This window comes from Microcaecilia unicolor, chromosome 11, assembly GCF_901765095.1.
Source record: "Microcaecilia unicolor chromosome 11, aMicUni1.1, whole genome shotgun sequence".
Classification (NCBI taxonomy): domain Eukaryota; kingdom Metazoa; phylum Chordata; class Amphibia; order Gymnophiona; family Siphonopidae; genus Microcaecilia; species Microcaecilia unicolor.
Genome location: NC_044041.1, coordinates 181,464,428 through 181,492,379, shown reverse-complemented (window position 1 = coordinate 181,492,379; position 27,952 = coordinate 181,464,428). Strand labels below are relative to the sequence as shown.

The 27,952-nt window shown below is 44.2% G+C and overlaps 1 protein-coding gene across 1 annotated transcript; it reads left to right on the top strand.

Annotated features, from left to right (window-relative positions):
* The first annotated feature begins 415 nt into the window (after window positions 1-415).
* Window positions 416-27,952, top strand: ACP7 (acid phosphatase 7, tartrate resistant (putative)). Its single transcript, XM_030218036.1, is given in 17 exon segments — window positions 416-455; window positions 7,826-8,022; window positions 8,245-8,448; window positions 8,650-8,688; window positions 8,691-8,786; window positions 8,789-8,830; window positions 11,284-11,309; window positions 16,693-16,790; window positions 17,000-17,062; window positions 17,289-17,346; window positions 17,348-17,404; window positions 18,022-18,135; window positions 18,797-18,854; window positions 19,731-19,798; window positions 21,129-21,200; window positions 21,619-21,756; window positions 26,941-27,952. Coding segments are annotated over 16 exon segments (1,296 nt in total). The 5' UTR covers window positions 416-455; window positions 7,826-7,925; the 3' UTR covers window positions 27,007-27,952.

Below are 27,952 nucleotides of genomic sequence, written 5' to 3'. Positions count from 1 at the left end.
CACTCCTTTGAAGAATTGAGATTTCTTGTATTATTGAGAATCAAAACACATTGGAGAGAGGTGGAGATGTTAACAAATTGTTGTTAAAGGCAGAACAGAGGCTTATTTTTAAATTTAATACAGTGAAACCATATGGGTTAAACCAAGAGAATGACTACTCGGTTTTTCTATGAAAATGTCTTCTTGAAAGCATTGCTTTTGTACCCATCTGTTTAGATGAGCTTTTACAAAAATTTTTAGCCAATTTAGATCAGTAATTTTTTAGGAACATTTTGCAATTGAGCACGGTTTGTTTTGTGTTCTCAAATATAAAATATTTATCTGGCCCTTTAAGAGAATTGCAATGTGCTTAGAGATGACCCTTAACCTCATGTTGACGCTATATGAGTCATGGGTCTCACAGAAGCCAGTAACCTTAATGCATATCAGTTCAGTTGGAAGTAGGAGATAAGTGGGTAAGTGTTTGTTTTATTTTTGTTCATCTTGCACATCTTGGAATATGTGGGGAGTCTAGCTGTGATTTGATGAAGACGTATTAGATGTTGTTTTTAAGATAGAGTGTTTGCACTGCTTCCTGTCTTTAGGAGTTTCTGTTTTGTTCTAAGAATATCAGTGGAGAAATTAGAATGTGTAGAGACTATTAAAAGTACTAGATGTTGTTTTTCAGATTGAGTGTTTGCACTGCTTCCTGTTTCTAGCAGTAACGTGGACAGGTTATTTATTCCTAAGGAGTTTCTGTTTCGTTCTAAGAATATCAGTGGAGAAACTAGAATGTCTAGAGACTTTAAAAAGTTTTTTTTCTGAGATGTGAGGCTTGCCATTTTGCACGCTATGATTCACGTGATCACTGTTGATTCTAAGCTGTGTGTTGGGAAGATTTTCTACATTTAGCAGACTGTCCCCCTGCCCCTAGTCATAACGCGAACAGATAATTTATTTTAAATGAGTTTATGTGCTCAGTGTAAAAATCAGGATATTCTTGTTTTTTTTTCAGTAGATTAATGTGATGTTCACGTGTTATTAATCACATGTTCATTGCTGATGCTAAGTTTGGATCTCGTAGTGATTTTTTTAAAGATTTTTAATTATGCTTTGTAACTGTTATGGCATGATAGACTGATATATTATAAAAATAAAGAGGTTTGAATGGTATTGAAATCTGACAATATTATGAATTTTCTATACTAGTGGTTTTTGGGATTTTGTATTAAGTAGGTTTATCTGGTAGTCAGTCTAGTATATTTGTGCACACTTAGATATGCATCTTACCTGATGACACTTTTATTTTTGTTTTTGTATCTGTGTAGAACTAGATTTTTGGAATAACGGTTCTCATCCCACTATTAGTGTATATGATATATTTATATACACTTTTGATAGGTATGTTTTATGATTTTAATGATGATTATAAATATTTGTCTTACAGATGATATCATGTATGTCTATACTTTTTTTTTTAGAATTTTTAAATGAGTGTTTTATATATGTTGAATCAGTTTTTAAATAATTGTTTTTTTATTTGTTGAATCATGCTTATGACATTGTTATTATGTATGGCTATATATGTTTTTATACTTGTGTTTTGTTTTCATAGTTTGTACCCCTGACGCAGCCTGAGGGCGAAACGTGGCCACGTCGGGTATTGTTCCAATAAAGGGTATCTTTCTTGTACATTTATAAAACCCTCTCAAACACACTGTTTGGTATTTTATGGTTTGCTTCTTCGATACATTGGGAAGGGAGAGACGGGGTTGGAGGAGTCATGGTGGGCATCAGCACTGTGAGCCATGTACTGAAGAGTGACAGTATGTGCCACAAAATGCCTAGCCACTCTCCTGGGGCTACCCCGTGACCACTTAGAGGGTCTATCCCCAGCACAGCTCAGGTCCATCCGCACCTGTTGCTTGTGCTGTACAATAGCACCCTCCTCCCACCGACTGGGTCCCAGCTGCCTCTGGGTGAGTCTCCCACTCTCAAATTATCCCCAGTGATTTCTAGGTTACTGGGCCACACTCCCAGTGGTCCCATAGTTCCTGGAAAGCACTCACAGACCCACCAAGGATTCTTAGTCAGTCCAAATAAGCAGAGGCAATAAACTACAATTGGTTTATTGTCATGAAAAATATTGAACAGTGAGCCATAAAAAAACAGATGGAACAAAAACAGCACATAATAGCAGGTAACTGCATATGGATCAATTATAAAACTATCTAAACATTTGTTTACTATCTAAATAGTACCGGGGAAGTACAGGAAATGTAGCTGCTCAGAGGTTATGAATATAATTGCTAACAGGTTCTCAGTAAAGAGGTCTTTCTCTCTCTACTTCCCAAGCTGAAACTGGAGAAAAAGCCAGTACATCCAAGCTGTCACAATGTCTTTAGCTACTTGCCAGCGGGGGTGTGGGGTGATTTTTGTTGTTCTATATTATATTTTGTTCTGTTGCCCAATGCTTAAAATTAAATAAAATATATTTAAAAAAAAAGAAATTTAAGGTGTTTGTAGTATCTGAGCTTTGGAATTTTATAGAAACATATACATAGTAACATAGTAAAGTGACAGCAGATAAAGACCTGAACGGTCCATCCAGTCTACCCAACAGTCACATTCATTATCAAATTCAAGATAAATCAAACAATGAACCTATTATATACTTGATTGTGGTCTCTCTTTGGTGTTTCTGGGACATAGACCATAGAAGTCCGCCCGACTCTGTTTCTTATGTTCCAACTACTGGAGTTGCTGTCAAAGCCCATGCCAGGCTATCCAAATCTGTGTTGTCATTTGCAGGAACCCAGACTGTACAAGTCTGCCCAATACTGTCCCTCACATTCCAATTACTGGAGTTTCCGTCAAAGCTCTCTTCAGCCCATCCTAAATTGGATTTCTATATAGTAACATAGTAGATGACGGCAGAAAAAGACCTGCACGGTCCCATCCAGTCAGCCCAACAAGATAAACTCATATGTGCTAGTTTTTGTGTATACCTTACCTTGATTTGTACCTGTCTTTTTTTCAGGGCACAGGACCGTATAAGTCCGCCCAGTACTATCCCCGCCTCCCAACTACCAGCCCGCCTCCCACCACCCGCTCCGGCACAGACCGTATAAGTCTGCCCAGCACTAGCCCCGCCTCCCAAACCACCCGGCTCTGCCACCCATTCTAGGCTAAGCTCCTTAGGATCCCTTCCTTCTGAACAGGATTCCTTTATGTTTATCCCACGCATGTTTGAATTCTGTTATGTTTTCATCTCCACACCTCTTGCGGGAGGGCATTCCAAGCATCCACTACCCTCTCAGTGAAAAAATACTTTCTGATATTTTTCTTGAGTCTGCCCCCCTTCAATCTCATTTCATGCCCTCTTGTTCTACCGCCTTCCCATCTCCGGAAAAGGTTTGTTTGCGGATTAATACCTTTCAAATATTTGAACGTCTGTATCATGTCACCCCTATTTCTCCTTTCCTCCAGGGTATACATGTTCAGGTCAGCAAGTCTCTCCTCATACCATACAAGCCAGCACCCAGCCTTAGTTGATGCAGCCAGAGTTGCAAGCTAAGTGCCACTTGACATGCAAACAAATATGCAACCCTTTAAATTTTATTTATTTATTTATTGTACTTGTATCCCACATTTTCCCACCTATTTGCAGGCTCAATGTGGCTTACAGAGCACTGTCATGGCATAGCCATGTCAGGTTACATCATACAATTGGTGTTACAAGAAGTTAAAGAAGGCAAAAGGATTTGTTCAAGCATTAGTAGGAAAGTATATTCTGAGTAAAGTTGTAAAGGTGTTATATTCTAGTTGGATAGGTGTGTATTATAGCTAGTTAAGAGTTCTCATGGTAGGCTTTGTTAAAGAGGTAAGTCTTCAAGGCTTTGCGGAAGTTAGTTAATTTTGTTTTTTTTATATCATTCATTTTCTAATTAGAAATCCTCTGTGTTCATCCCAGGGCCGCCGAAAGACTGGGCCAGGCCCGGGACAGGGCTGCCCCCGGGCCCCCCCCCCCCGAGGTTGCCGGGTCCCCCTCCACCCGTCACCGGGCCCTCTGCACAGACCTTAAGCGCCTCACCTTCGAAGGCGCAGCGGCAGACCACTCCTTCCTTCCGTGTCCCGCCCTCGCGGGTTACATCAGGCGAGGGCGGGACACGGAAGGAAGGAGTGGTTTGCAGCTGCTTGCTGTGCGTTCGAAGGTGAGGCGCTTAAATTCAATGCCAGGGAGCAACGGAGGGCGGGCAGGCCGAACTGCGGCGGCGGCGGCGCTGGGCCCCCCCCCCCCCGGAGGCCTGGGCCCGGGGAATTTTGTGCCCCCTGTCCCCCCCCTCTCGGCGGCCCTGGTTCATCCCACACATTTGTGAATTCCACCAGTTTTATTCCTTCACCACTTCCCTCGGGAGGGCATTCCAGGCGTCCACCATCTCCATGAAAAAGCATTTTCTGACATTTACTCTTAAATCTATCACCCCACAGCCTCAATTCATGTAAGTGTGAATCTCTGGTTCTAGTACATTTTGACTGTAGATGGAATCAGCAACCAGAACTACAAACTGTTCTAGTGGACTCCATTTCTTACCCTCTACCTGTCACCCTCTTAGGTTCATAAGAACCAGCCTACGCTCTTGAGTTCTTAATAGGGCTGCAAGTTAATTGCCATTAACTCTGCGATTAATGCATTCATTATTAATCATGATCCAAAAAACTTAAAATCACGTTGCAGAATCTCCTCCAGACATCTCTTCTGGTCCCTTCCACTCCTAATCCTTTGCACAATCCAGCATTCTTTCCCCACCCGCCTCCTGCGCTAGTCTACCTTAAAGGTGATTTTCTGTTGGTCTTTGACATCAGCAGCAGCATTGCACTTATGCTGCCTGTGGTCTGGTCCAAAGCTTTCCCTCTAACCTGTCATGCCCATGCAGAAACCTGAAGTGATGTTAGAGGAGGCAGGACACACCAGAGAGAAAGCTTCAGAACAGGCTGCAGGCAGGCTGCCACTGCCAGGGATCAACAGAAGACCACCTTTTAAGGTAGACTGAGGGGGGGGGGGGGGAGAGATTGAGTGGAGGAAGATGCTGAACCCTGAGTGGGGGGAGGGGTGTGAGCCGTAGACCCCCCGTGAACAGAACTGGTGGCCAAGGTTGTGACCTCCAGCAGCCATGAGAAGAGTTTGGTGCTGCTCTCACCAAGTTTGTGTCACTGCTTATGGGAGGAGAGGAGTGGGAGTAGTGCAGGACAATGAGAGGGAAGGGAAGAGAGAGAGAGAATGGACCCCCAGTGTCACGTTTCCTGGCTGTTCTGAGCTGGGCACCGGTGGCCATCTTGGATTCAGGTTTATTCCAGGGTTTGGCGGCCATCTTGGAGAGGGCTGTTAGGCCAGGGCAGCCAACTTGGAGGTGGCAGCTGCAGGAAGGAAGCCCTTATTTGGTCGCAGGGTGTTCCTGATGGGGGCTGCCATCTTGTTTTCAGCTGTGCCTGGTTGAGCCTGATTCCTTCCTATTTAAGGCTTTGCCCTCAGTCTATCAGTGCTTCGGCTTCTACTCGGTTTGCTGACTAGTAGCAGTGCTTTGGATCTACTTCTGACGGATACCTGGTTCTGACCTTTGCCTGTTCCTGGACCCGCTTTTGACCGCTGCCTGGTACTGACCTCTGCCTGTTCCTGGACCTTCTAGTGACCGCTGCCTGGTGTGGACCTGTTGCCTAGCCCTGGTTTGCTGTGACCTGCTGCTTGGTCTAACCCTGTGGACTTTGTGCTGGACTTTGTTCTCTCTCTGTTGCTGGCTGCCCGAACTCAGGGGCTGAACTCCTGGGGAACGGCGGGAGGCACAGAGGGGACTCAGGGTTTTGGCCGACAGCCCGGTGAGGGTTTCCTTCATCGTGTTCAAGGGCTCACCTCTCCGTGGAGATACATTACACCCAGGAAAGAAAGAGAGAGAGTGGATCTGGGGGGAAGAGGAGAGGGAGGGAGGGAAGGAAGGAAGAGAAAGGATGTTTGATCTGGGGGTGGGAGGGAGATTCAGTCCTTTAGAGAAGGTGGATGGGATTTGATATACTACTACTACTACTACTGCTTAACATTTCTAGAGCGCTACTGGGGTTACGCAGTGCTGTACAGATTAACAAAAAAGGACAGTCCCTGCTCCAAGGAGCTTACAATCTAATGGGCGAAATGTCAAGTAGGGGCAGTCCAGATTTCCTGAATAGAGGTATGGTGGTTAGGTGCCGAAGGCGACATTGAAGAGGTGGGCTTCTAGCAAGGCTTTGAAGATGGGCAGGGAGGGGGCCTGGCGTATGGGCTCAGGGAGTTTGTTCCAGGCATGGGGTGAGGTGAGGCAGAAAGGGCGGAGCCTGGAGTTGGCGGTGGTGGAGAAGGGTACCGACAGGAGGGATTTGTCTTGAGAACGGAGGTTACGGGTAGGAACGTAAGGGGAGATGAGGGTAGAGAGGTAGGGAGGGGCTGTAGATCGAGTACATTTGTAGGTTAAAAGGAGAAGCTTAAACTGTATGCGGTAGCTTACTATGGTTACAATCAAGGAGGTTTACATATATACATGTACTTATTTTGTACCTGGGGCAATGGAGGGTTAAGTGGCTTGCCCAGAGTCACAAGGAGTTGCAGTGGGGAAATAAATATATTAAAATAAATTTTAAAAGAAATGAATATCTTTAAATGAGCGATTAATCATGATTACAAATTTTAAGCGAAATACAGTCCTAGTTCCTAAGCTTCCCATTCTAAGAATGAATAAACAAATGTAATTATTTAATTACATTGCTTAAGGCCTCTTTCTTGCTTCTGTTAGTCTGCCTCGTGTTCCAAAATGAATCATGTTGATTTAAAAAGTATTTATATGCAGATGAATAATGATGATGTGACCCTGTATATATGCATTTTGTAAATCTTAATGTAGGTCAGCTATGTCCTATTGAATTTTAATCACAGGGTGGAGGTCAAGAATCTTTTATAACTTGCTAAGCAGCAGTGAAACCTGAGCCCCCCCCCCCCCCCCCCCCCCCCCATCTCTGCCCACAAACACATTTTTGGATGATTTTTCAGGACAAAAAGACTGGGGAGCAGCCCATCATTATTTCCATGTAAAACACAAACTTGGACCACATCCATGGCCCTTGGAGTTTCTGTATTTAATGTACTATCTGGTTTCATTATCTCCAAAACTTGCTGGGCTGGTTTTGTGATAGCTGTAGTGTTATAGCTGTGGTAGTGGACTGTAAAAATTAATAATATTACAAACAAAAACTAGTAAATAAGGGTTATACCTTTTTATTAGACTAACAATATGTAGCCCTGGTCTCACCACGACGTCATCACGTTGTGACGCGGGCGGGGCAGACACTCATGGGGAAACCGGATATCTAGACCGCTTCAAACTTCCGGCTGAGGCTTCATTAGAACGTTGGAGGTGCCTTTTATATAGAGAGATTAGTACATTAGTACATTGCTACTCCTAAGGGCATAATGTGCAAAAGAAGTTGTTAAATTCTGTTTTCAGTAGTTCTCTCAAAATAGCACAGTATAATCACTGTCTGAGTAATACTGCTTTTCTGTATTGTAGTTTGTGAAGTAATGAATTTAATGTGGCAAAGCTGGGGACTTTCATGCTTTGTGATTTGCGTGGGACAAGCATGTGGGATTCCTTAGGAGAAGGAGGAGTTATGGAGGATGGCCAGACTGGATGGGCCATTTGGCCTTTATCAGCTGTCATAGTTCTATGTTTCTAGAGGCATTTAGGTTTCCAGAGTGTTCTTTTCACGGACTCTTGGGTTATAGAAAATGTCCTTTTCTTGCCACTCTCTTCTCTGCTTCTTTCAGTAGCAGTACTGCAGAGGTGCTGAGGAAGGTGGGCTACTCCACACTCTGCTCCTGAGGAAGACGCTGTGATTCAGGATCTGCTTTCTGAACCAAGTACACCATGGTTTGGCTCTTCTGCCTCTTGCTGATGCTTCCTGAGCTGCGCTGTTCTCCTGTTGTTTGGACCCAACCTGAGCAGGTCCACTTGTCTTACACAGGTAAGATCTTGAAAGGGTAACACTTTACTAATAAAGTCTAGAGACTCTGGACCAGTACCTTGATACTGAGCTCCCTGTTTCATGCTAGGGGTTGACTTTGGTATTTCAGTCCCATCTTGGTGCCTGGTACATGGTTGATGCTTTGTCTGTATCAGGGGTTCTGCATTGTCCAGGGCCAGCTCTCTTATTTTTATGAGCCTTATCTTGTAACTTTTTTGATAGGGGATCCCACATCCATGAAGGTGACTTGGACGACCTTCAGCCCTGCCCCCTCTACGGTGGAGTTCCAGAAGGTTCCAGAAGTACAGAATTTCACAGAATGTGCCACAGGACAAGCCACCAAATTTGTGGATGGAGGGTTGCAGCAGAGAACACTGTATATCCATCGGGTAAAGTTGACAGGATTGGTTCCAGGTCAAAGCTATGGTGAGGATTTTACACTGTTTCTGTCCAGTTGTGTCTCTGCTTTCCTCTTGAACTGTCTCTAACCGTACCTCTGCTGGCCATGCTTCTGTGTAGCAGTGTTTCAGTATCGTCTCTGCTCTCCTCTTGAGCTCTCTGTAACTGTGCCTCTACCGGGTATTTGTCTGTGTCGTAGTGTCTCAATAATGTCTGTGCTATATTTAGTTTATCGCTGCGGCAGTAACTTGGGCTGGAGTCCTAAGTTCCATTTGTGTCACTGAGGAATGGCAGTGATTGGAGCCCGCGCTTCAGCGTGTTCGGGGACATGGGCAACGAGAATCCGCAGTCGCTGGGTAGCCTGCAGAAGAGACGCAGCAAGGCATGTACGACGCCATCCTTCATGTCGGTAGGTGTTGGCGTCATAGTTGAGGAGAGAGCCATACTTGCATTCTTCTCTCCTTTTCTCCCTCCCTTCCTGGTAAAAAGAGCACTTAACTCCTTTTGAAAACTGTCCTTTAGGTGCCTAGATTCTTAGGTTAGACCAGGAGTAGGCGACTCCGGTCCTCGAGAGCCGCAGGCAGGTCAGGTTTTCAGGATATCCACAACGAATATGCAGGAGATAGATTTGCAAGCACTGCCTCCATGATTTCAATGGGCAGCATGAATTTCTGCTGAATTTCTCAAAATCTCCGGCCTGGAGCTGGGTAAGTTGGCATCTCTGGCCGGGCAGCAGACTACTTTTCAGTTGGCGTAGCCCAATAAACAAACCTCTGTCCCCATCCACCAAGTTCCCTAGCTGTGAACGCTATTGAATTAAAAAGCTGATCAGAGCCTGGCCTACACCATTTCACTACCTAGGAATGAAAATGTGGGCCTCTCAGCAAATTGAGAGGCAGTACATTTTAGATCACTTTTGGATGTTTTGTCCAACTTTCAGATATGTTTTCAGTTTCCTTCAGAAATTTGATTAATGCATGTGCATTTAATTCAGAAATAGATGCATGTCAAGTCAATTTAGTGTGCATTTTTACATGCATAACATTTTCCAAATTAAAACCCCAAACCCAGTGCACGTCCCTAAAAGCCAGAAAAGGAACATCCTACAAATAAAGAGGTCCTTTTACCAATGAGCAATTAACGCATGTAAATAGGGTACTGTGCAACTATTTTAAGGGGTTTCGCAGTTACTTGCCTGTTTCCACACATTAAACCATATGTTATTGGATTTTTTAGAATTTTTTTGTGAGGGGGTATGGCATGAGTGGAAGCATTAGCCGCTAGCATCTTAATTTACCATGCGCTAACTGGCTAACTCAGTTAATGCGGGAACTATTTTTTCACTCAATGAATAGTTAAGCTCTGGAACTCGTTGCCGGAGGATGCGGTAACAGCGGTTAGCATACCTGGGTTTAAAAACAGGTTTGGACAAGTTCCTGGAGGAAAAGTCAATAGTCTGCTATTGAGATAGACACAGTTTTCCTTGGGATTGGTAGGATGAAATATTGTACTCCTTGGGATTCAGGAATCTTACCACTATTGGGGTTCTGCCAGGTACTTGTGACTCTAGATTGTACACTTGTCTTTAGATTGGTCTCTTGTCTTAGATTGTAAGCTCTTTGAGCAGGGACTGTCCTTCTATGTTTAAATTGTACAGCGCTGCGTAACCCTAGTAGCGCTTTAGAAATGTTAGTTAGTAGTAGTAGTAGTATGTAAATCTATCTCCTGCATATTCATTGTGGATATCCTGAAACCTGACCTGCCTGTGGCTCTCGAGGACCAGAGTTGCCTACCCCTGGGTTTAGACAACTGTTTCACAACATAATTATAGATAGCCCTTGCAAAGTAGGCATTCCCAAGTCCTGTTTTGGTCGGAGAAGAGTGGAGGAGTGGCCTAGTGGTTAGTGTGGTGGACTTGATCCTGGGGACTGGGTTCAATTCCCACTGCAGCTCCTTGTGACTGTGGGCAAGTCACTTAAACCCTCCATTGCCCCAGGTACAAAAATAAGTACTTGTATATACTATGTAAAACACTTTGAATGTAGGTACAGAAAGGCAGTATATCAATTTCCCTTCCCTATTTGAGATTCTACGTGGAATATTGAGATTCTGTTGCTGACTATTGGAGATTCTAGATGGAATGTTGCTACTATTGAGATTCTGTTGCTACTATTTGAGATTCTACATGGAATGTTGCTAGTGGAGGAGTAGCCTAGTGGTTAGTGCAGTGGACTTTGATCCTGGGGAACTGGGTTCAATTCCCACTGCAGCGCCTTGTGACTCTGGGCAAGTCACTTAACCCTCCATTGCCCCAGGTACAAAATAAGTACCTGTATATACTATGTAAACACTTTGAATGTAGTTACAGAAAGGCAGTATATCATTTCCCTTTCCTATTTGAGATTCTACATGGAATGTTTGCTACTATTTGAGATACTATGTAGAATGTTGCTTATTATTGAGATTCTACATAGAACGTTGCTATTGTAGCCTAGTGGTTAGTGCGGGTGGACGTGATCCTGGGGAACTGGGTTCGATTCCCACTGCAGCTCCTTGTGATTGTGGGCAAGTCGCTTAACCCTCCATGCCCCAGGTACAAATAAGTACCTAAAGCCGCATTGAACCTGCTATGAGTGGGAAAACGCGGGGTACAATGTAACAAAAAAACCTTTTTTGAATTTTGACTTCTATGTGGATTGTTTCTGCCCTGGCATTCAAGATGCACAAACAGCAGGTGCAGTTTTTCCTCCTTTAAAATGTGGCGAAAGGTATTTGAATACGGAAACCCATGTGAACTTTTCTGAGCAACCTTCTTGATATTTACCTTCTCCCCCCCAATGACCATGTGATCTCTTTTTCCAGGTGACTTTGCCTATGACATGGACGAGGTAAAAAACCACTTTTCTGTTGAATGTGATTATCATCTTTATTTTCTTCTGTGTTCGTCTTCCTGGCTCTGTGGAATGGCTGTACATCACACAGTCTCACACATGCCCAGTGTTTCTTATTCATGGACATATATGGGGGTGAATTCTATAAATCGTGCCTAAGAAATTGTTGCCGAAACTCACTTTGTTGCCGAAACCCACTTAAGCAATATTCTGTAAGCCGCGCCTAAAGAATGGCGTGGCTTATAGACTATTGCTTAAGTTCCGCTGGGGGTCATGCATAAATTTAGTCGCATCCATTTGCACCAACGAAAACGTGGTGGCGAATGCTCCCACCTAAATTTACACACGGAACCCCCTTATTCTATAATTGTGCGTGTAACCCAAAACCACGCCCTTTTCCAGGATGCGCATAAAATTTAGGTGAGGATCATGCTTCTAACTTCATGCGTGTACATCTTAATCGATTCCAATTAGCGTCACTAATTGCTTGTTAAGCCAATTATTGGCACTGATTGGCTCGTTATTCAATTAAATTGTGTGTGCAGCTTTTGGCGACTTTTATAGAATTAGGGGGTGGGGTAATTCAGTATAGGTTGCCTAAATTTAGGCTCTTAAATTCTATATTGGCAATTTTATTTATTTAAAAATGTGTAGCCTGCACATCTGCTTTTCTCTGTGGAGAACATTTTTCTCCCACACAATATATAGAAATGTGTTAAATAAAAGAACAGATGAATCTTTACGGAAACGATAACAACGATACGTGTAATTGCTGTTTATAAAGTACTAGTGTAGTCGGTACTTACGTGCCCACATTTTGGTTGTAGCTGCTTAAACCATGTCAGTTATGTTGCAGCTGCGCATATAACTGTCCAGTATTCTATAACCTTAGTGTGTAAGTGCTGGACACGCCCCTAACCTGACATCCCCCCCCACACACACATCCATACCCCTCCTCCTTGCAGTTATGTGCTAAAGGATTTTGGCTCCAAGGTTATGGAATTACAAATGTGCAGTTAAGTGTGAACTGAAACTAGTGCTAATTAGCATCAATTAACTCCAGTTATAGTTGGTTAGTGGCAGTTAGGCCTAATATATCAATTAAGTTATGCACATGCAATATTATGGAATGAGGAGGATAGTGGGAGTTTGTTTCAGGTAGTATTGTGTAATACTATCACTGTTCCCTCTAAGCTGAGCTCAAGTCCTCCAACTACATTGCTACCAGTAGGGGGTGGTGCTTCAATACTGTTTCCAATCTCTAGGGACAGGTAGACTCTCTGGAGTCCTGCAGAACTTGCCTGTCCCTGTCTATTGAAAATATGAAACAGCACCCTCCACTGGTGTGTCCCGTCGAAACGTGGCCCCCATGTCAGGTCATATACACAAGTGATGCTGAATAAAGTTTATTATAACTTACTTCTGGCTGCAAGACTGTTTGATCCACCCTACTCTTTGGGGTTTTTTTTCTTGGATTTTACATAAGGTTTTTTAAACTTTACCAGTTGTGTTTGTTTCTATGTGCACTTCTATAATGCCTGCCCTCTTTCCTTTCTTTTATGGAGTTCCTTTCTTCCTCTTTATTCATTTTAGGGGTCTTTTATTAAGCCGCGGTAGTGTTTTAGCTTGTGGCGGTAATGCCGAGATGCCATTATATTCTTACGGTGTCTCGGCAACATACCCCCTTTATGAACTGCTTTGACCTTACCACCCTCATCTCTCCCTACACTCCTTCCCAGGAACTCCGTTCACTAGGCAAATCTCTCCTAATTGTTCCCTTCTCCTTCATCGCTAACTCCAGACTCCGTTCCTTTTATCTCGCCGCACCCTTATGCCTGGAATAGACTTCCTGAGCCATTCCTGAGCTCCTTCCCTGGCTGCCTTCAAAATCGGGCTAAAGGCCTACCTGTTTGATGCTGCTTTCGATTCCTAACTTGTCACCTACTCTTAACCCTTATCTTGTCTTCCTCTCTTCAATAGTCCCTCTTCCCTATGTGTCCTATCTGTCTGTCCTACCCTTTTCCCTTATTTGTCCTGTCTGTTTGTCCTGATTTAGATTGTAAGCTCTTAGAGCAGGACTGTCTTTTCTTCATGTTCAATTGTAAGCGCTGCGTACGTCTGGTAGCGCTGTAGTAGTAGTAGCGATTTGTAGTAGTAGTAGGTGGTATATCAAGTAAAGAAATAACATATATAAACATAACTCGAGAATATTGGATCTTTTGTCAATTTAGGGCAATGTTTAATTTTTGCCAGTCTTAGGTAATAAGTCTTGTATTCATTGGGAAGAAGGGTTTTCTTTATTAGAACATCTGTTAGATGCGGAAGGGAACCTGATTACATATCCGGATTATAATAGTAGGGTTACAATTATGTGGGGTGATCAGTTTGCATTTTTTTCAGATAAAATATTATTTGCTATCTTTGGGTAGTGGTAGTTTACGATTCCATTTAGGTGAGAAGATCCATACCAGATAGAGTGCCTTTTTCGGGGCTCCACAAGGCATTATTCTTAGTTGGTAAGGGAAAGGAGGTGGGAAGGTGACTCACAATGCAGTCTTACGTGAATATTATTTTAGAACTCTGCATACAGCTGGTTTTACACCTCTGCAGATTTATAAAGTGGGGTGTTTAAGCACTAATGTATGTATCAAATGTCTGAAGAACTGATTATTTTCATATCTTTTGGAGTTGCTCGATAATTCAGTCCTTCTGGAGGGCAGTTTGTACCACTATGTCCCAGCTGATTGAGCAAGGGGTTTATTATTCCCCCAAACCCTTACTACTTGATCTCCCTGGCAATGTTCCCTCTAAGCGGAGCGCATGAGCGATGACCCGTACGTTCTAGGAGCGTTGCTCACAGATTTTACATGGTTGCTCACAAAAATGTGTTGGTTTTTTTTTTGTGTGTGCTATATACAGAAATGCATTGCTAATACCGGCACTCAAAAATTGTTGGGTTTTAAAATTTGCTGCTCAAACGAAAAACAATTTGCACACACCAGGCCACTCCTTAGAGGAAACATTTCTCCCTGGTTCTCTTCATACAGGGCTAGATTCTATAAATGGCACCTGAAAAAAACATGCGGAAAAAAATACCCCTAGGCAGATTCTATAAAGTACACCTAAGTTTTCCACATGGTTTATAGAATATGTTGAGCATCCGTCCGCGCGACTGTATATAGTCGTAGGCAGTTACGCCAAGTAAAACTTGATGTAAATCCCGACACTTAAATTAGGCGCAGACTTGTGTAGTCTATAACAACGTGCATAGATTTTAGAAATGCCCATTCCACACCCATTGCCATGCTCCCTTTTCAACTATGTGTCTTGAATTTATGTACATCACATTACAGAATACGTTTAGTCAGTTGTACGCGTAAATTCTAATTAATGCCAATTAGTGTCAACAATTGCTTAAGTGGCAATTATCAATGCTGATTGGCTTATTAACTAATTAAGTTGCACACGCAAATCCAGAATACAACTGGATTTGTACGAGTAACATAAGTAGCGCTATATAGAATCCAGGGGATAGTGGGGAAAGGGCCTAAGCTTTTGGTTAGTAAACTGGGACTTCTTGGGAGGAAGAGTATTTTTCAGGTTTGGACAACCACAGATCCTCCATCAATCTGGAAGTGGCAAGCACAAATACATCAGTGGGTGGAATGGGAGGCAAGGGATGTACGCTTTACCTACAAGCGGAAAAAATGGTTTGTTGATCTGGGACCCATATCTTTAATCACTGCCTCGGAGAGCTCGAAGTTTAATTCTAAACACCCCATGCAGGGAGTTTAAGAGGAACTTTGCAGCAGGAGATGTTGGATTCCCTTGCTCAAATGCGTATTCATCCATTTATTATACTTTCTATACCACCTTTGCTAACTGGCAAACCAAGGCGGTGCAGAATCTAAAAACAGTTTAAAGTGGTTCAAGAGTAATGAAAGAACTACAGTGGTTGAATGGAAAGAAAAAAGTTCAGGCACACATGAACATACTTTACAAGGGAGGGAGAAAAAAAGGGAAGAACTTAGGCAAGGGCAAGATGGTCAGCGGATGTGGAAAAGGGTACAATAAGGTTGATCTAGCAGCTCTAACATACTTCAATTGTCATTGAAAACCTGAGTGGAAAGCCATGACTTTAGAGAGATCTTAAATTGCTTCAAGGGGTTCGGCACAAAGTGACAGAGGCATCGAGTTCCAAAGGGAAGGTGCAACAAAAAAGAAGGCTCGGTGCCTAGTGGATTCTAGACTGGCCTGTTGAGGGCCTAGGTAGGACAACCAAAAAAGGTGATCATTAGGGACGGAAGTGTGCGGGATGGCGAATAAGGAATGGTGAGTGAAGATAGGTAGCTGGAGGAGCCCACCAGATGGCCTTGAAAGCAACTGACAATGTCTTATAAATGAGAGTCGTTGCTCAACTGGAAGCCAATGGTGTTTACGAAGTAGCGGTGAAACGTGATCATATCGATGGGCATGACAAAGGAAGCATATGGTGGTATTCTGAAGAGTTTGTAACTTTCTTAAACATGAACAAGGGCAGCCTAAATAAATGATGTTGCAGTAGTCCATTCTAGAGGTAAGTAGGGAAACAAGGGAGTGAATGGAGTCATGGTCAAAATATCGTCTAATAGAACGTAATTGTCTTAAGATAGTAAAACCAGTTTTGCATACAGCTGAGATTTGTTGAGAGAAAGAAAGTTGTTAATTTGGATGGGGGGGGGGGGGGGGGGGGGACTGGGGTTGGGATAGTAATAGGATTGGAAATTCTAATTTTGGAGGGAGTGGGGAAGTTGTAAGAGTCAAGACCTCTGCTCCTGGAGTTTAGCGACGACAGACTAGGTGCTGGAGAGGTCTTTGGGGGGGGGTGGGGGGGGGGGGGGGGGGGGGGGGAGCAGGGGGGATTTTAAGTTCTAGCCAGGGAGATTGTGCATTTTGTTTAGTTGTTGGCTGTGTAACAGTTTAATGTTTTGTACTTTGGAAAATCTTAATAACAATGTTTATTGATAAACACAATCAGTCATACAGATATCAGTGCACAGTTTGAAGACTTTAATGTATAACCAAGCCTACACATGGTTCCATGTGAATACACTCTACTCATTGCAAGACGGGTGTTAGATATTCTGGGACACAGGCAGAAAACTAGGAGGAGGCTGTAATGTCTGCCAGAAGACTGTGCTTTCTTCTGCTCTGGGCAGATCTAGGCTCCCTCCCCACCCCTCCCCGTGGCATGTGGTCTCAGGGCAACTGCCTTGGTTGCACATCTCTTTCACCCAGTGTTGTCTCTGGTTCACAGCATGCATTAACATCCTCTCACTGTTTCTAGCACTGATACCTCTCCCCTGCTCTCACTGGTGATTCTTTTTTTTGTGTGGTTCAGGACAATGCCCGAATTGGGGACGCTTTCATGCGTCAGATAGAATCTGTGGCTGCATATGTACCATACATGACCTGCCCAGGGAACCATGAAGAGAAATAGTGAGTAGAAATCTCCCCTGGCATATTAGGTGGCTATCTTCTTTCCAATAACTACACGTATCCACATTCAGGGGCTTTAAATCTAAGGGGGTGGGGGTGGGGTAGAGATCCTTGAGGAAAATGGCAGATAGTTTGGGGCTGCTTTACCACGCTGGCTGAATCTTGAGGTAGGGAGATATTTATTCTTCCTTATTGTTTTATTTTCTCAGCAATTTCTCCAATTATCGGAATAGATTCAGTATGCCGGGTAACACAGAGAGTCTCTGGTACAGGTAAGTGCTGTGCTGGGGGCGGGGAAGGGGTCAGGATTAGGAGGTAATACAAAAAGGGGGCAGACATTGCAAAGAGGCTCAATGGAGGTCTAGGAATAGGTACAGGGCATGAGCCAGGTGCACACTTTGGGTAAGGCTGGATCAGCTGGATAGACCTTCATGATTGCATCATTGATAAAGAGATGCATTTAAACCTGTATTAAATTCTTCCCTCTTCTCTCACAAGCTGGGATATTGGACCTGCTCACATTATCTCCTTTTCCACGGAGGTGTATTCTACACTCACACTATGGCCTCAAGCTCGTCAAGGAGCAATACCTGTGGCTGGAGAGGGATTTACAGGTGAGGATAGGAGGGGGACAGTCTGAAAGGTATCTGCTCCTACTGGTGAGCTGTGAAATTGAAGGCTCGGTACCCTCAAAGTTATGTCTTTCACATTTTCTTCTGAGTCTATATCGTCTTACTTCATTAGGTAAATAGTGCTTATCACAAATATCAGTAACTAAACATCAAAGCTCTAGATCACTGCCAAGCTTAGCCATTTACGTCTCACTCAACCCCTCCAACCCCCCACCCATACTCCCCCCCTTGCAAGCAGAATTCCACTGTAGATTAAATTACTACTCCAGGCTATCCGTACTCTCTAGTATTCTACTATTTATCAGGCATTAACAAGCAGACTAACGTCCCCTTGGACTAAGCATTTGCAGGTATGGGTTCCCAAATCTGCAGAAATCGCACTCTACGTTTAGGCGATCGTTTGAATCCCTAGCCTCCCAAGAGGCCAGGAGATGCACCGATTGCGCCAATGCCAGTAAGCTGGGCCCTTCCGATGATACCCAGTATTGCATATGCATTTTCGCGCTACCAAGCTCAGCTTTCTGCATAGCATTATAGCGGGGGCTCCCATGGGGCAAACGCTCTTCTTTTTTTTTTTAATGTTTTTTTTTTTTTTTAAGGAAGCCAGTAAGCCTGAAAATCGTGGGCAGCGCCCATGGCTGATCACAATGGGTCATCGGCCGATGTACTGTTCCAACAATGACCAGGATGACTGCACAGAGTATGAAAGCACTGTGAGTTTGGGAGAGTGAGAGAGGGGGCCACACACTGTGGGAAGAAATGTTCACATAAGTGAATCTTCATGGGGGATAAGGACTCATTTTGTGAGTCTTTTTTGGGGGGGGGGAGGGGAGGGGACATGGAGGTTTCTGGCAGCATATAAATAGTTTACCTAGCTGTCACCCACAATAGATTTACGATGGAGTGAGTTTTAGTGCTCAGGGCAGTGTCTTTCATTCATTCTGTTTCACCCCTACCCAATCTCTCTCATCCAACTGTTTTTTTTTCTTTTTCTCTGTACCCTCATCTCCTCCTTTCTGATTCCCCCCACACTCTCCTTTTCACTCCCTTCCCACTACCCATTCACCCTCCCACACACACACTCTGCCTTGCTCTCCTTTCTCCCCATGTAATTTTTCCTTTCTAGCCACAGCCAACACTACCTCCCATCACAAAAGATGAACCGGCAGCAGCCACCTCTTACAATGCAGTGCAGTGTGATTTATGCTATGAAATGCCGCCTGCACATTTACTGGGTGTTATGTAGGATGTATGACAACATGAAATCATGGCATAAGGTTTAGATATAAACTGCATCATGTGAAGTTTCTCTCTTTTTTGGGTCAGGGCTGTGTTTTCAATTGCTTAATCATTTTCTTCTTTCATTTTTCTCAGGTTCGCTTGGGGCTCCTTGGGCATCTCTTTGGTCTGGAGGATCTGTTCTATAAATACGGTAGCGAAATCAGATTTCTAGTTCCTCTTCCCACAGCTTTCAGCTTCTCTTTTTCTCCCCTGTGCTGTTACTGCGAGATCTAAGTTGCACTTCATAAAGTTTAAGCCCCTTCTAACTCCCTTTCCTTGGCCAATTTTTGGGTGAGCTGGAGCAAAGTAAAAACACCCGTGCAAGTTCAACCACTCCTTCTTTGTACATGAAATACTTTTCTGACCTTGAGAAGGTCATGACTGCAAACTGGCGCCAGATTTGCCTGACAAGAGTTGATCCATTCCAGGTTTTAACCCCACTGCATGCAGGGAGTTGTAGTTCTGATTTCCAAACTGGATTCCCTAATAAAAGTAAGACTACAAGTCCCTGCATGCAGTAGAATAAACCCAGGACTGGATCAACCCCGTTGGGTGCATCTGGAACCAGTTGGCAGTCGTAATGGTTTCTGATCTAGTCTAGCTGTTTCTAGACGAAAATCTCAACTCATCCAGCTTTATAAAGATCTATATATGAGGAATCTCAAGAAAGGGAAGGGAGGGAAAGGGAACCTAAAGCACAGCCTCTGTTTTGTGAGCTCTGTAGAGCAGTGGTTCTCAACCCAGTCTGTGGGACACACCTAGCCAGTTAGGTTTTCAGGATACTCACAATGACTATGCATGAGATAAATTTGCATATTCATTGTGGATATCCTGAAAATCTGACGGGCTAGGTGTGTCCTGAGAAGTGGGTTGAGAACTCCTGAAGTAGGGGAACCCATATTTGTGGATGGCGTCCTCATGTCTTGAGTTCTGAATGGGAGGAGGGGGTTGTATATGCCGTTGTTGAATTTGAAGGAGTCTTGTATGCATAGCTTGCTAACATTGGCAGTCTTTTTCTCTCCTAAAGGTGTTGATCTGGAGTTTTGGGCCCATGAACACTCCTATGAGAGGCTGTGGCCACTCTATGATTATAAGGTGATTTGAATTCCTAGGAAGGGGGAAGAGTGAGGCTTGACTCTGAACACAGTGAAGATGAGGGTGTGACATGATTTCCTGGTTAGGTTTAGGGGGCACCCCTGGCTGCATTGTTCTACCATCTGGTAACCAGATGCTGCCGTTCTGCTTTGTCAGCGTATGTTATATCTTTTGCTTTTTGACCACACCACCTTATCAAGCTGTGTCCTATGCGTCCTCTTTCCAAATAATGAGCGTTCATTAGGAAGTAGGGCTGTACCCGAATATTCAAACCCCTAGTGCCATGAATGCATTTATTCATATTCGGCCAAATACGAATAATTCATTCGTCTGTTCACGCTTTCCAAAAATACTGGGACTAGGGGGCATGCGATGAAGCTACAATGTAGTAAATTGAAAACGAATCGGAGAAAATGTTTCTTCACTCAACGTGTAATTAAACTCTGGAATTCATCGCCAGAGAATGTGGTAAAGGTGGTTAGCTTAGCGGAGTTTAAAAAAAGGTTTGGACAGCTTCCTAAAGGAAAAGTCCATAGACCGTTATTAAATGAACCTGAGGAAAATCCACTATTTCTGGGATAAGCAGTATAAAATGTTTTGTACTTTTGGGGGATCTTGCCAGGTATTTGTGATCTGGATTGGCCACTGTTGGAAACAGGATGCTGGGCTCGATGGACCTTTGGTCTTTCCCAGTATGGCAATACTTATGTACTTATTAGGAAGAGTGCGCACCTGTGACAATTTCCATCCTGGAACAAAAAATAAAAACAGACAAAATGATGAACATTCCCATAAATGACATCTGAAACAACACATCTCTACAAAGTAGAGTGGTATCAACCCTGATAGCATCAGATTCTGCACCACCTGGAAACAGCTTCATAGGTTACTACTACTACTTAACATTTCTAGAGCGCAACTAGGGTTACGCAGCGCTGTACAGTTTAACAAAGAAGGACAGTCCCTGCTCAAAGGAGCTTACAATCTAAAGGACGAAATGTCAAGTTGGGGCAGTCTAGATTTCTTGAATAGTGGTTAGGTGCCAAAGGCGACATTAAAGAGGTGGGCTTTGAGCAAGGTTCTTTGGCAATCACTCCAAAAGTGAATTACAGTAGGCTAAATGGACTATAATTAGTGGATGGGCCACTGTAGTTAAATGATCTTTGGACAGTAGGAAGCAGAATCCCTTATGCATTAGAGACCAGAGTCTCTAATTATGGAATATGGGCGCACATAATATTCAGTGTTTTCCAAAATAGACTTTCCAGCTTCCTGGAGCAGTACATCGGCTGGTGACCCACTGTAATTTAATGACTCTCTTTTTCCATAGGTATTCAATGGCAGTATTGAAGCTCCATACACCAACCCGCGAGCACCTGTCCACATCATCACAGGATCTGCGGTAAGATAATGGACATGTGGGTGGATTTTTCTTCCTGTGACTCTGTGGAATTGCAATATAACCCTATCCTACTAAGCAACTTATTTAATTTATTGCGTTATCACACTTGTATCCCGTGTTATCTGTGAAATCTAAGCAGGTTACAAAAGTAGGGCCATAAAATTTATTTAAAAAAAAAAAACATAGTTACAAGCTTTCTTTGCCTGTGACTTATTACAAGTGCTCACAAACTGCTCAGCATGTTTGACTGGGGAATATCCCCTTCTTGATATTTCTCCCATGGAATCTTAAAATATTCAGATATGTTTTGTTTTGGTTTTTTTGCAAGGTTGACCACACAGTGGGCTGTATTTAGAATGGAAAGTCACTCTCTTTCCCTGGCTGTCTGACAGAACTGATACTGGGTATTTTTCTGTAGGGATGTAGGGAGAGACTGGATCCGTTTGTGCCCAATCCCCGAAACTGGAGTGCTGTGAGGATTGAGGACTACGGTTATACCCGTATGCAGATCCTAAACAAAACACACATTTATCTTGAACAAGTATCAGATGACCAGGTAGTGTATGAAATGGTTTGGAAGTTCCCTTCTTGTTGTGAGGGTGATTTTTTTTTAAAGCATTTTCTGTGTGTAGAGTGGAAGAAGGCTGTTTATAAAAATTCACAGTATTACAAATAATTCTGGGGTAAACTAAAATGTTCTGGTTTCAAAGGTATGTTAACATAGGTACAAATGAAGCCGTTGTATACCACTCAAATATCCTTTTTTTGTTTTTATATAGGCTGTGAAACATGTGTCAATACAACAATCTTAGTGAAATACCTCTAGGTAGTAGCAAACAGCTAATGTGGAGTGGAGGAGTGGCCTAGTGGTTAGGGTGGTGGACTTTGGTCCTGGGGAACTGAGGAACTGAGTTTGATTCCCACTTCAGGCACAGGCAGCTCCTTGTGACTCTGGGCAAGTCACTTAACCCTCCATTGCCCCATGTAAGCCACATTGAGCCTGCCATGAGTGGGAAAGCGCAGGGTACAAATGTAACAAAAATAAAATAGATACTATTGGAGATTCTACATGGAATGTTACTACTATTGGAGATTCTACATGGAATGTTGCTACTATTGGAGATTCTACATGGAATGTTGCTTTTCCACTAGCAACATTCCATGTAGAAGCCTGCGCGGCCACATTGGTGATCTGCAAGGGCCGACTTCTACATGGAATGTTGCTAGCAACATTCCATGTAGAATCTCAAATAGTAGCAACAGTGGAGGAGTGGCCTAGTGGTTAGGATGGTGGACTTTGGTCCTGGGGAACTGAGGAACTGAGTTCGATTCCCACTTCAGGCACAGGCAGCTCCTTGTGACTCAGGGCAAGTCACTTAACCCTCCATTGCCCCATGTAAGCCGCATTGAGCCTGCCATGAGTGGGAAAGTGCGGGGTACAAATGTAACAAAAAAAAAAATGTTGTTATAAAGAGTGCTCAGTAAGAAACATGCTGCTACGGCTGGGCTATCAGACAGCAAACGTGAACAATCAGAACATCATTGCACTCATGCCCTACCCTCCACCAACCTGTAGAGATATTCAATAGATCATAACTCTCACATATATGTCCATAAGTACAAGCCAGTGTGGGGATAGTTTTTACTTAGCTTTAGTTATGAGTAAAGTCGGGCTGGAGTGAATTTTGTGTTCTGCAACCTTGCCTCAGCTTTCACTAGCATGTTCCATGCTCAAATTCGTGCTCGTGTTTAAGTGCTGTTAAAATTCTTCTCATCTCAAACTCAAACAGTCCATTGCCAGGATCTCTCATTGTTCGTTCGTTCTCAACACAATGTGTGACAGCCGCGGTTGAGCACAGCGGCGTACTCAGTTCCATTTGATTGAGCTCCGGATTATCATATGAGTTCTCCTGAGGACACTATCAGAGCGAAACAATGTTTTTTTTTATGTTATTTTGTTGTTTTTCCATTGAACATATTATATTCTCTTTGCTTGTGTTTTGAGTTATAAAAAAAAAACTTTTAAAATAAAGATTGATACAAAAAAATGCCCTAAATATCCAGAACACAATTGTGAACCAACATATTTTAAGACCTCTCTGTAATCCTGTGCAGAAGGAAGGGATCCTCAGGACCTTAGCCTAGAATGGGTGGCAGAGCTGGTGGTTGGGAGGCGGGGCTAGTGCTGGGCAGACTTATACGGTCTGTGCCGGGGCTGGTGGTTGGGCGGCGGGGCTAGTGCTGGGCAGACTTATACGGTCTGTGCCAGAGCTGGTGGTGGGAGGCGGGACTGGTAGTTGGGAGGCGAGGATAGTGCTGGGCAGACTTATACAGTCTGTGCCAGAGCTGGTGGTTGGGAGGCGGGGTTGGTGGTTGGGAGGCGGGGATAGGGCTGGCCAGACTTATACGGTCTGTGCCCTGAAGAGGACAGTACAAATAAAAAAGTAGCACATATGAATTTATCTTCTTGGGCAGACTGGATGGACCATGCAGGTCTTTTTCTGCCGTCATCTACTATGTTATGTTACTATGTTTTGTAACAAATCAACAGTGAAAAATAGCACTGATAATTCATGTAAATAATAGAGGCCATCGGAAAATTTTACCACCATAGCTACAGATAAAGTGTACTGCGTAAGGCAGTATTAATTATTCATGGGTCTCCATGTGAGTCCATAATGTCTTTTTTTTCTGTATGTATAAAATTTACAACTGTGTGTCCCAAAGCAAAAATAAAACCAAAACCAGCATAGCACATACTATAAAGGCAGGATTCATCTTCAACATTACATCCGTGTTGTGCTTCTCACAATTTGTTAGGGCAAAGAAATCCTGCCAACTTCACTGACTCAGTACCAGTGGCGTTCCTAGGGGCGCTGACACCCGGGGCGGTCGCCGATGCGCCCCCCCCCCCGTGCAGTGCGAACCCCCCACCGGGTGCACGCCGCTGGGGGGGGGGGGGGGGTGCCGCGCGCCGGTCAGCTTCGTTGTTTCCATGCTCCCTCTGCCCCGGAACGGGCGGAGGGAGCATGGAAACAACGAAGCTGACCGGCGCGCGGCGCCCCCCCCCCCCCCCCCCATAGTACGCCACTGCTCAGTACCGAGTTTTGTATGAAAGTTCAGGTTTCCAGAGCTCCTCATGACTGTTACAGAGCAAACCCTGGTAAGCTATGTGCTTCACTAGTGTTTTGCTCTGCAGCAGTCAGAGCTCTGGAAGCTTGGCCCTTGGTACAGCATCAATAAAACAAACTTGACACCAAGTTGGGCAAATTCAACGCAAGTTACTACTACTACTACTACTTGACATTTCTAATGCGCTACTAGGGTTACGCAGCGCTGTACAATTTAACATAGGACAGTCCCTGCTCAAAGGAGCTTACAATCTAAAGGACAAATGTACAGTCAGTCAAATAGGGGCAGTCTAGATTTCGTGAAAGGTATAAAGGTTAGGTGCCGAAAGCAACATTGAAGAGGTGGGCTTTGAGCAAGGATTTGAAGATGGGTAGGGAGGGGGCTTGGCATAAGGGCTCAGGAAGTTTATTCCAAGCATAGGTGAGGCGAGGCAGAATGAGCGGAGCCTGGAGTTGGCGGTGGTGGAGAAGGGTACTGAGAGGAGGGATTTGTCCTGTGAGCGGAGGTTACGGGCGGGAACGTAAGGGGAAATGAGGGTAGAGAGGTAATGAGGGGCTGCAGACTGAGTGCATTTGTAGGTAAGAAGGAGAAGCTTGAACTGTATGCGGTATCTGATTGTCAGACGAGTCAGATTATTATTTTTTTTAACTGACTCCCCTGTTTACAAAGCCGTTTGGCAATGCCGACACAGCCCATTCAAAGTAAAAGGAAATATTTCTTTACGGAGATGATGGTGGATGCGTGAAACGGCCTCCTGATGGAGGTGGTGGAGACAAAGATTACTACTAATAATAATCATTTCTATAGCGCTACCAGATGTACGCAGCACTGTACACAGCAGGTACTTTCTCTGTCCCTAGAGGGCTCAGAATCTAAGTTTTGCACCTGTAGCTGAATTCAAGAAAACATGGGACAAGCACAGAGGATCTCTAAGGGAGAGGAATAGATAGTGGAGGTTATTAGTTTGCATAGATGGGCAGACTGGATAGTCCATAGGGCCTTTATCTGATGTCATTTTCTCTAACAAACCCATTGTGAGGTAAGTACAACTCATGATGTATTTTTGAAGGTGAGTGGGCTTTTATAGTATTTCCTTTGAGCAGGGACTGTCCTTCTATGTTAAATTGTACAGCGCTGCGTAACCCTAGTAGCGCTTTAGAAATGTCAAGTAGTAGTAGTGTGCTAGCTTCGGTTTCATTTTTGCTTTGGGACTTGGTTGTAAAATTGACACATGGAAAAGGATAGTTAGGGTTACCATATTTGCTCTAAGGAAAAAGAGGTCACATACCCCCCTCCCCAATTTTTCAGCCTTCCTCCGCCCACATGACTCCATTCAGTACCCCTCCCCTCCCCTTCTGTACCTGTACCTTATTGTTGTGCCCTGGTGGTCTAGTGGCCTCTTCGGGGCAGGAAAGAGCCCTCTCGTTCCTGCCCAGCGCGGCTGTAGACCTCTCTTGCTCCTGGCGCTGATTCATAATGGCTGCCGGGAGTTCAAACAGTGATCTTGCAAGACTTCTGCGGAAGTCTCGCAAAGCTGCCGCTTGAACTCTCGGCAGCCATTTTGAAGCGGCGCTGGGAGCAAGACAGTCTTCAGCTACGCCGGGCAGAAAAGAGGTGGCTCTTTCCTACCCTGAAGAGGTCACTAGAGCACCAGGGCACCACACTAAGGTAAAGGAGGGAAGGGTAGGACGCCCGTTTGTCCACAAATCCAGACAAATGGGCAGGCTGGCAAAACCCGCCCAGATGCCCGCCCGTGCAGGGCCGGGGGGGGGGGGGGGCAGGGGGGACAAAATTCCCTGGGCCCAGGCTTCCAAGGGGGGCCCAGCGCCGCAATCCCACCTGCCTGCCCTTGGCTCCGTCGACCGTCCGCCACCGGGCCGGGCCCCCTCCATTCAAATCACTACGCCTCACCACCTCGCTCCATGTAAAAGCGCAGCAGCAGCAGCAGATTGCCTCCCTTCAGGCCTTCCCTCCCTGTGTCCCGCCCTTGTCTGATGTAACTTCCGCGAGGGCGGGACACAGGGTGGGAAGGCCCGAAGGGAGGCAATCTGTTGCTGCGCTTTCACATGGAGCGAGGTGAGGCGCTGTGATTTGAATTCAGGGGGCCCAGCCTGGTTGTGGATAGAGGGGGGTGGGTGGTGACGCCGACGACCTGGGAGGGGGGGGCGGCGGCTTTGCCCCAGGCCCGGCCCAGTCTTTTGGTGGCCCTGCGGCTGTGTCCTGAAAAAGAGGACGTCTGGATAAAATCGGACATATGGCAACCCTAGTTATACTCACTTGACTTTATGGATTCACATGGGGACTGATGAATGGTAAAGTGCACTGCATAAGACAGTATTTAATTATCTGTGGTGGTAAACTTTTTCTGATGATCCCTATTTAAATGAATTATCAGTACTGTTTTCACTGATTTATTACAGAGTGGTTTTGGATTGTGTTGACTATAAAAGAAGCATACAACAGGAGTCTTCTTGGACTTTCACACCGAGGTTAATTTTGTATTGGCAGGCACCTATTTGGTGAAGCCCAGGCTTCAGTTCTCAGTCCCAGGAAGTGCTGCGCATCAGGGCTTTATTGTGAAAATCGAAGTGTTCTATTTTTTTTCCAGGATGGAAGGATTGTGGATAGTATGTGGCTGATTAAAGAGAAGCATGGACCAGAAGCCTGGCACTGAGGCCCACCTCCTCTCGAAGCTCTTCTTTCTTGGTACATTTTTTCCTGGCTCAAGAACCTTCTGTGAAGAGTGGATTCTGCGCCCAGCCCTGGTATACCATTCCGTTATGAACCTTGCAGAGCCCTTCCTGGACAGTATTTTGGGATGATTTGTGCATAGGGTAGAGAACACACTGGGAGCACTTTAAATTGCTAGTGTACATTGCATTTAGTAACTAAGAACCAAGGTAGACGTTGGGGCCACTCAAGAACCCAGGTCTGCCTCCAAGTAGTGAGACTATATTACTCTCTTTTCCTACATTTTTGATACTTGGGATAACCTGAGTAAGCAACTGTTTAGAGACTGGAGCTCCAGGGGGCCTTGGGTGTTACTTTTAATTTCATTGTTTTCATAAGAATGTGTCTGACCTCCCCTCCTCTCTTACTCTTTGCCTCCCCTGGGGGAAGCTACAATAACATTATGATGACAGACTCATATTGAATAGTCCCTGCTTCTTGGAGCTTACAGACTGATCAGGACAGACATACAACAAAAAACAACTAGAAGCCTTTGTGCTAAAAGCAGAAAGACCATGAATGGTAGATGGTTATAGGAGGAAATATGTTCAGGATATTAATTGAAAATCCTGATCTATAATGTTAGGCTCTCTAAATATTTAGAGAATTCGCATCACATATAATTTAATATTTAGTCTTTATTTTAATATGTCCCAGGTCTAAAACAACTGTGAAATGGACTCCCAATCTGAAGCCCAGATAATGAATAGCAAGAATTAATATTTAAATATTAAATGAATAAAAGACATTTGTTGAGTAGGTTTTGGTTCATGTCTTGTTCAGCTGTAGCTCAAGCCAAGTTACATTTAGATACAGTGGAGATTTCCCTGTCCCTGGAGGATTAACAAGCTAAAAAAAAAACCCCTCCCTTTACAGAGCCACGCACTGGC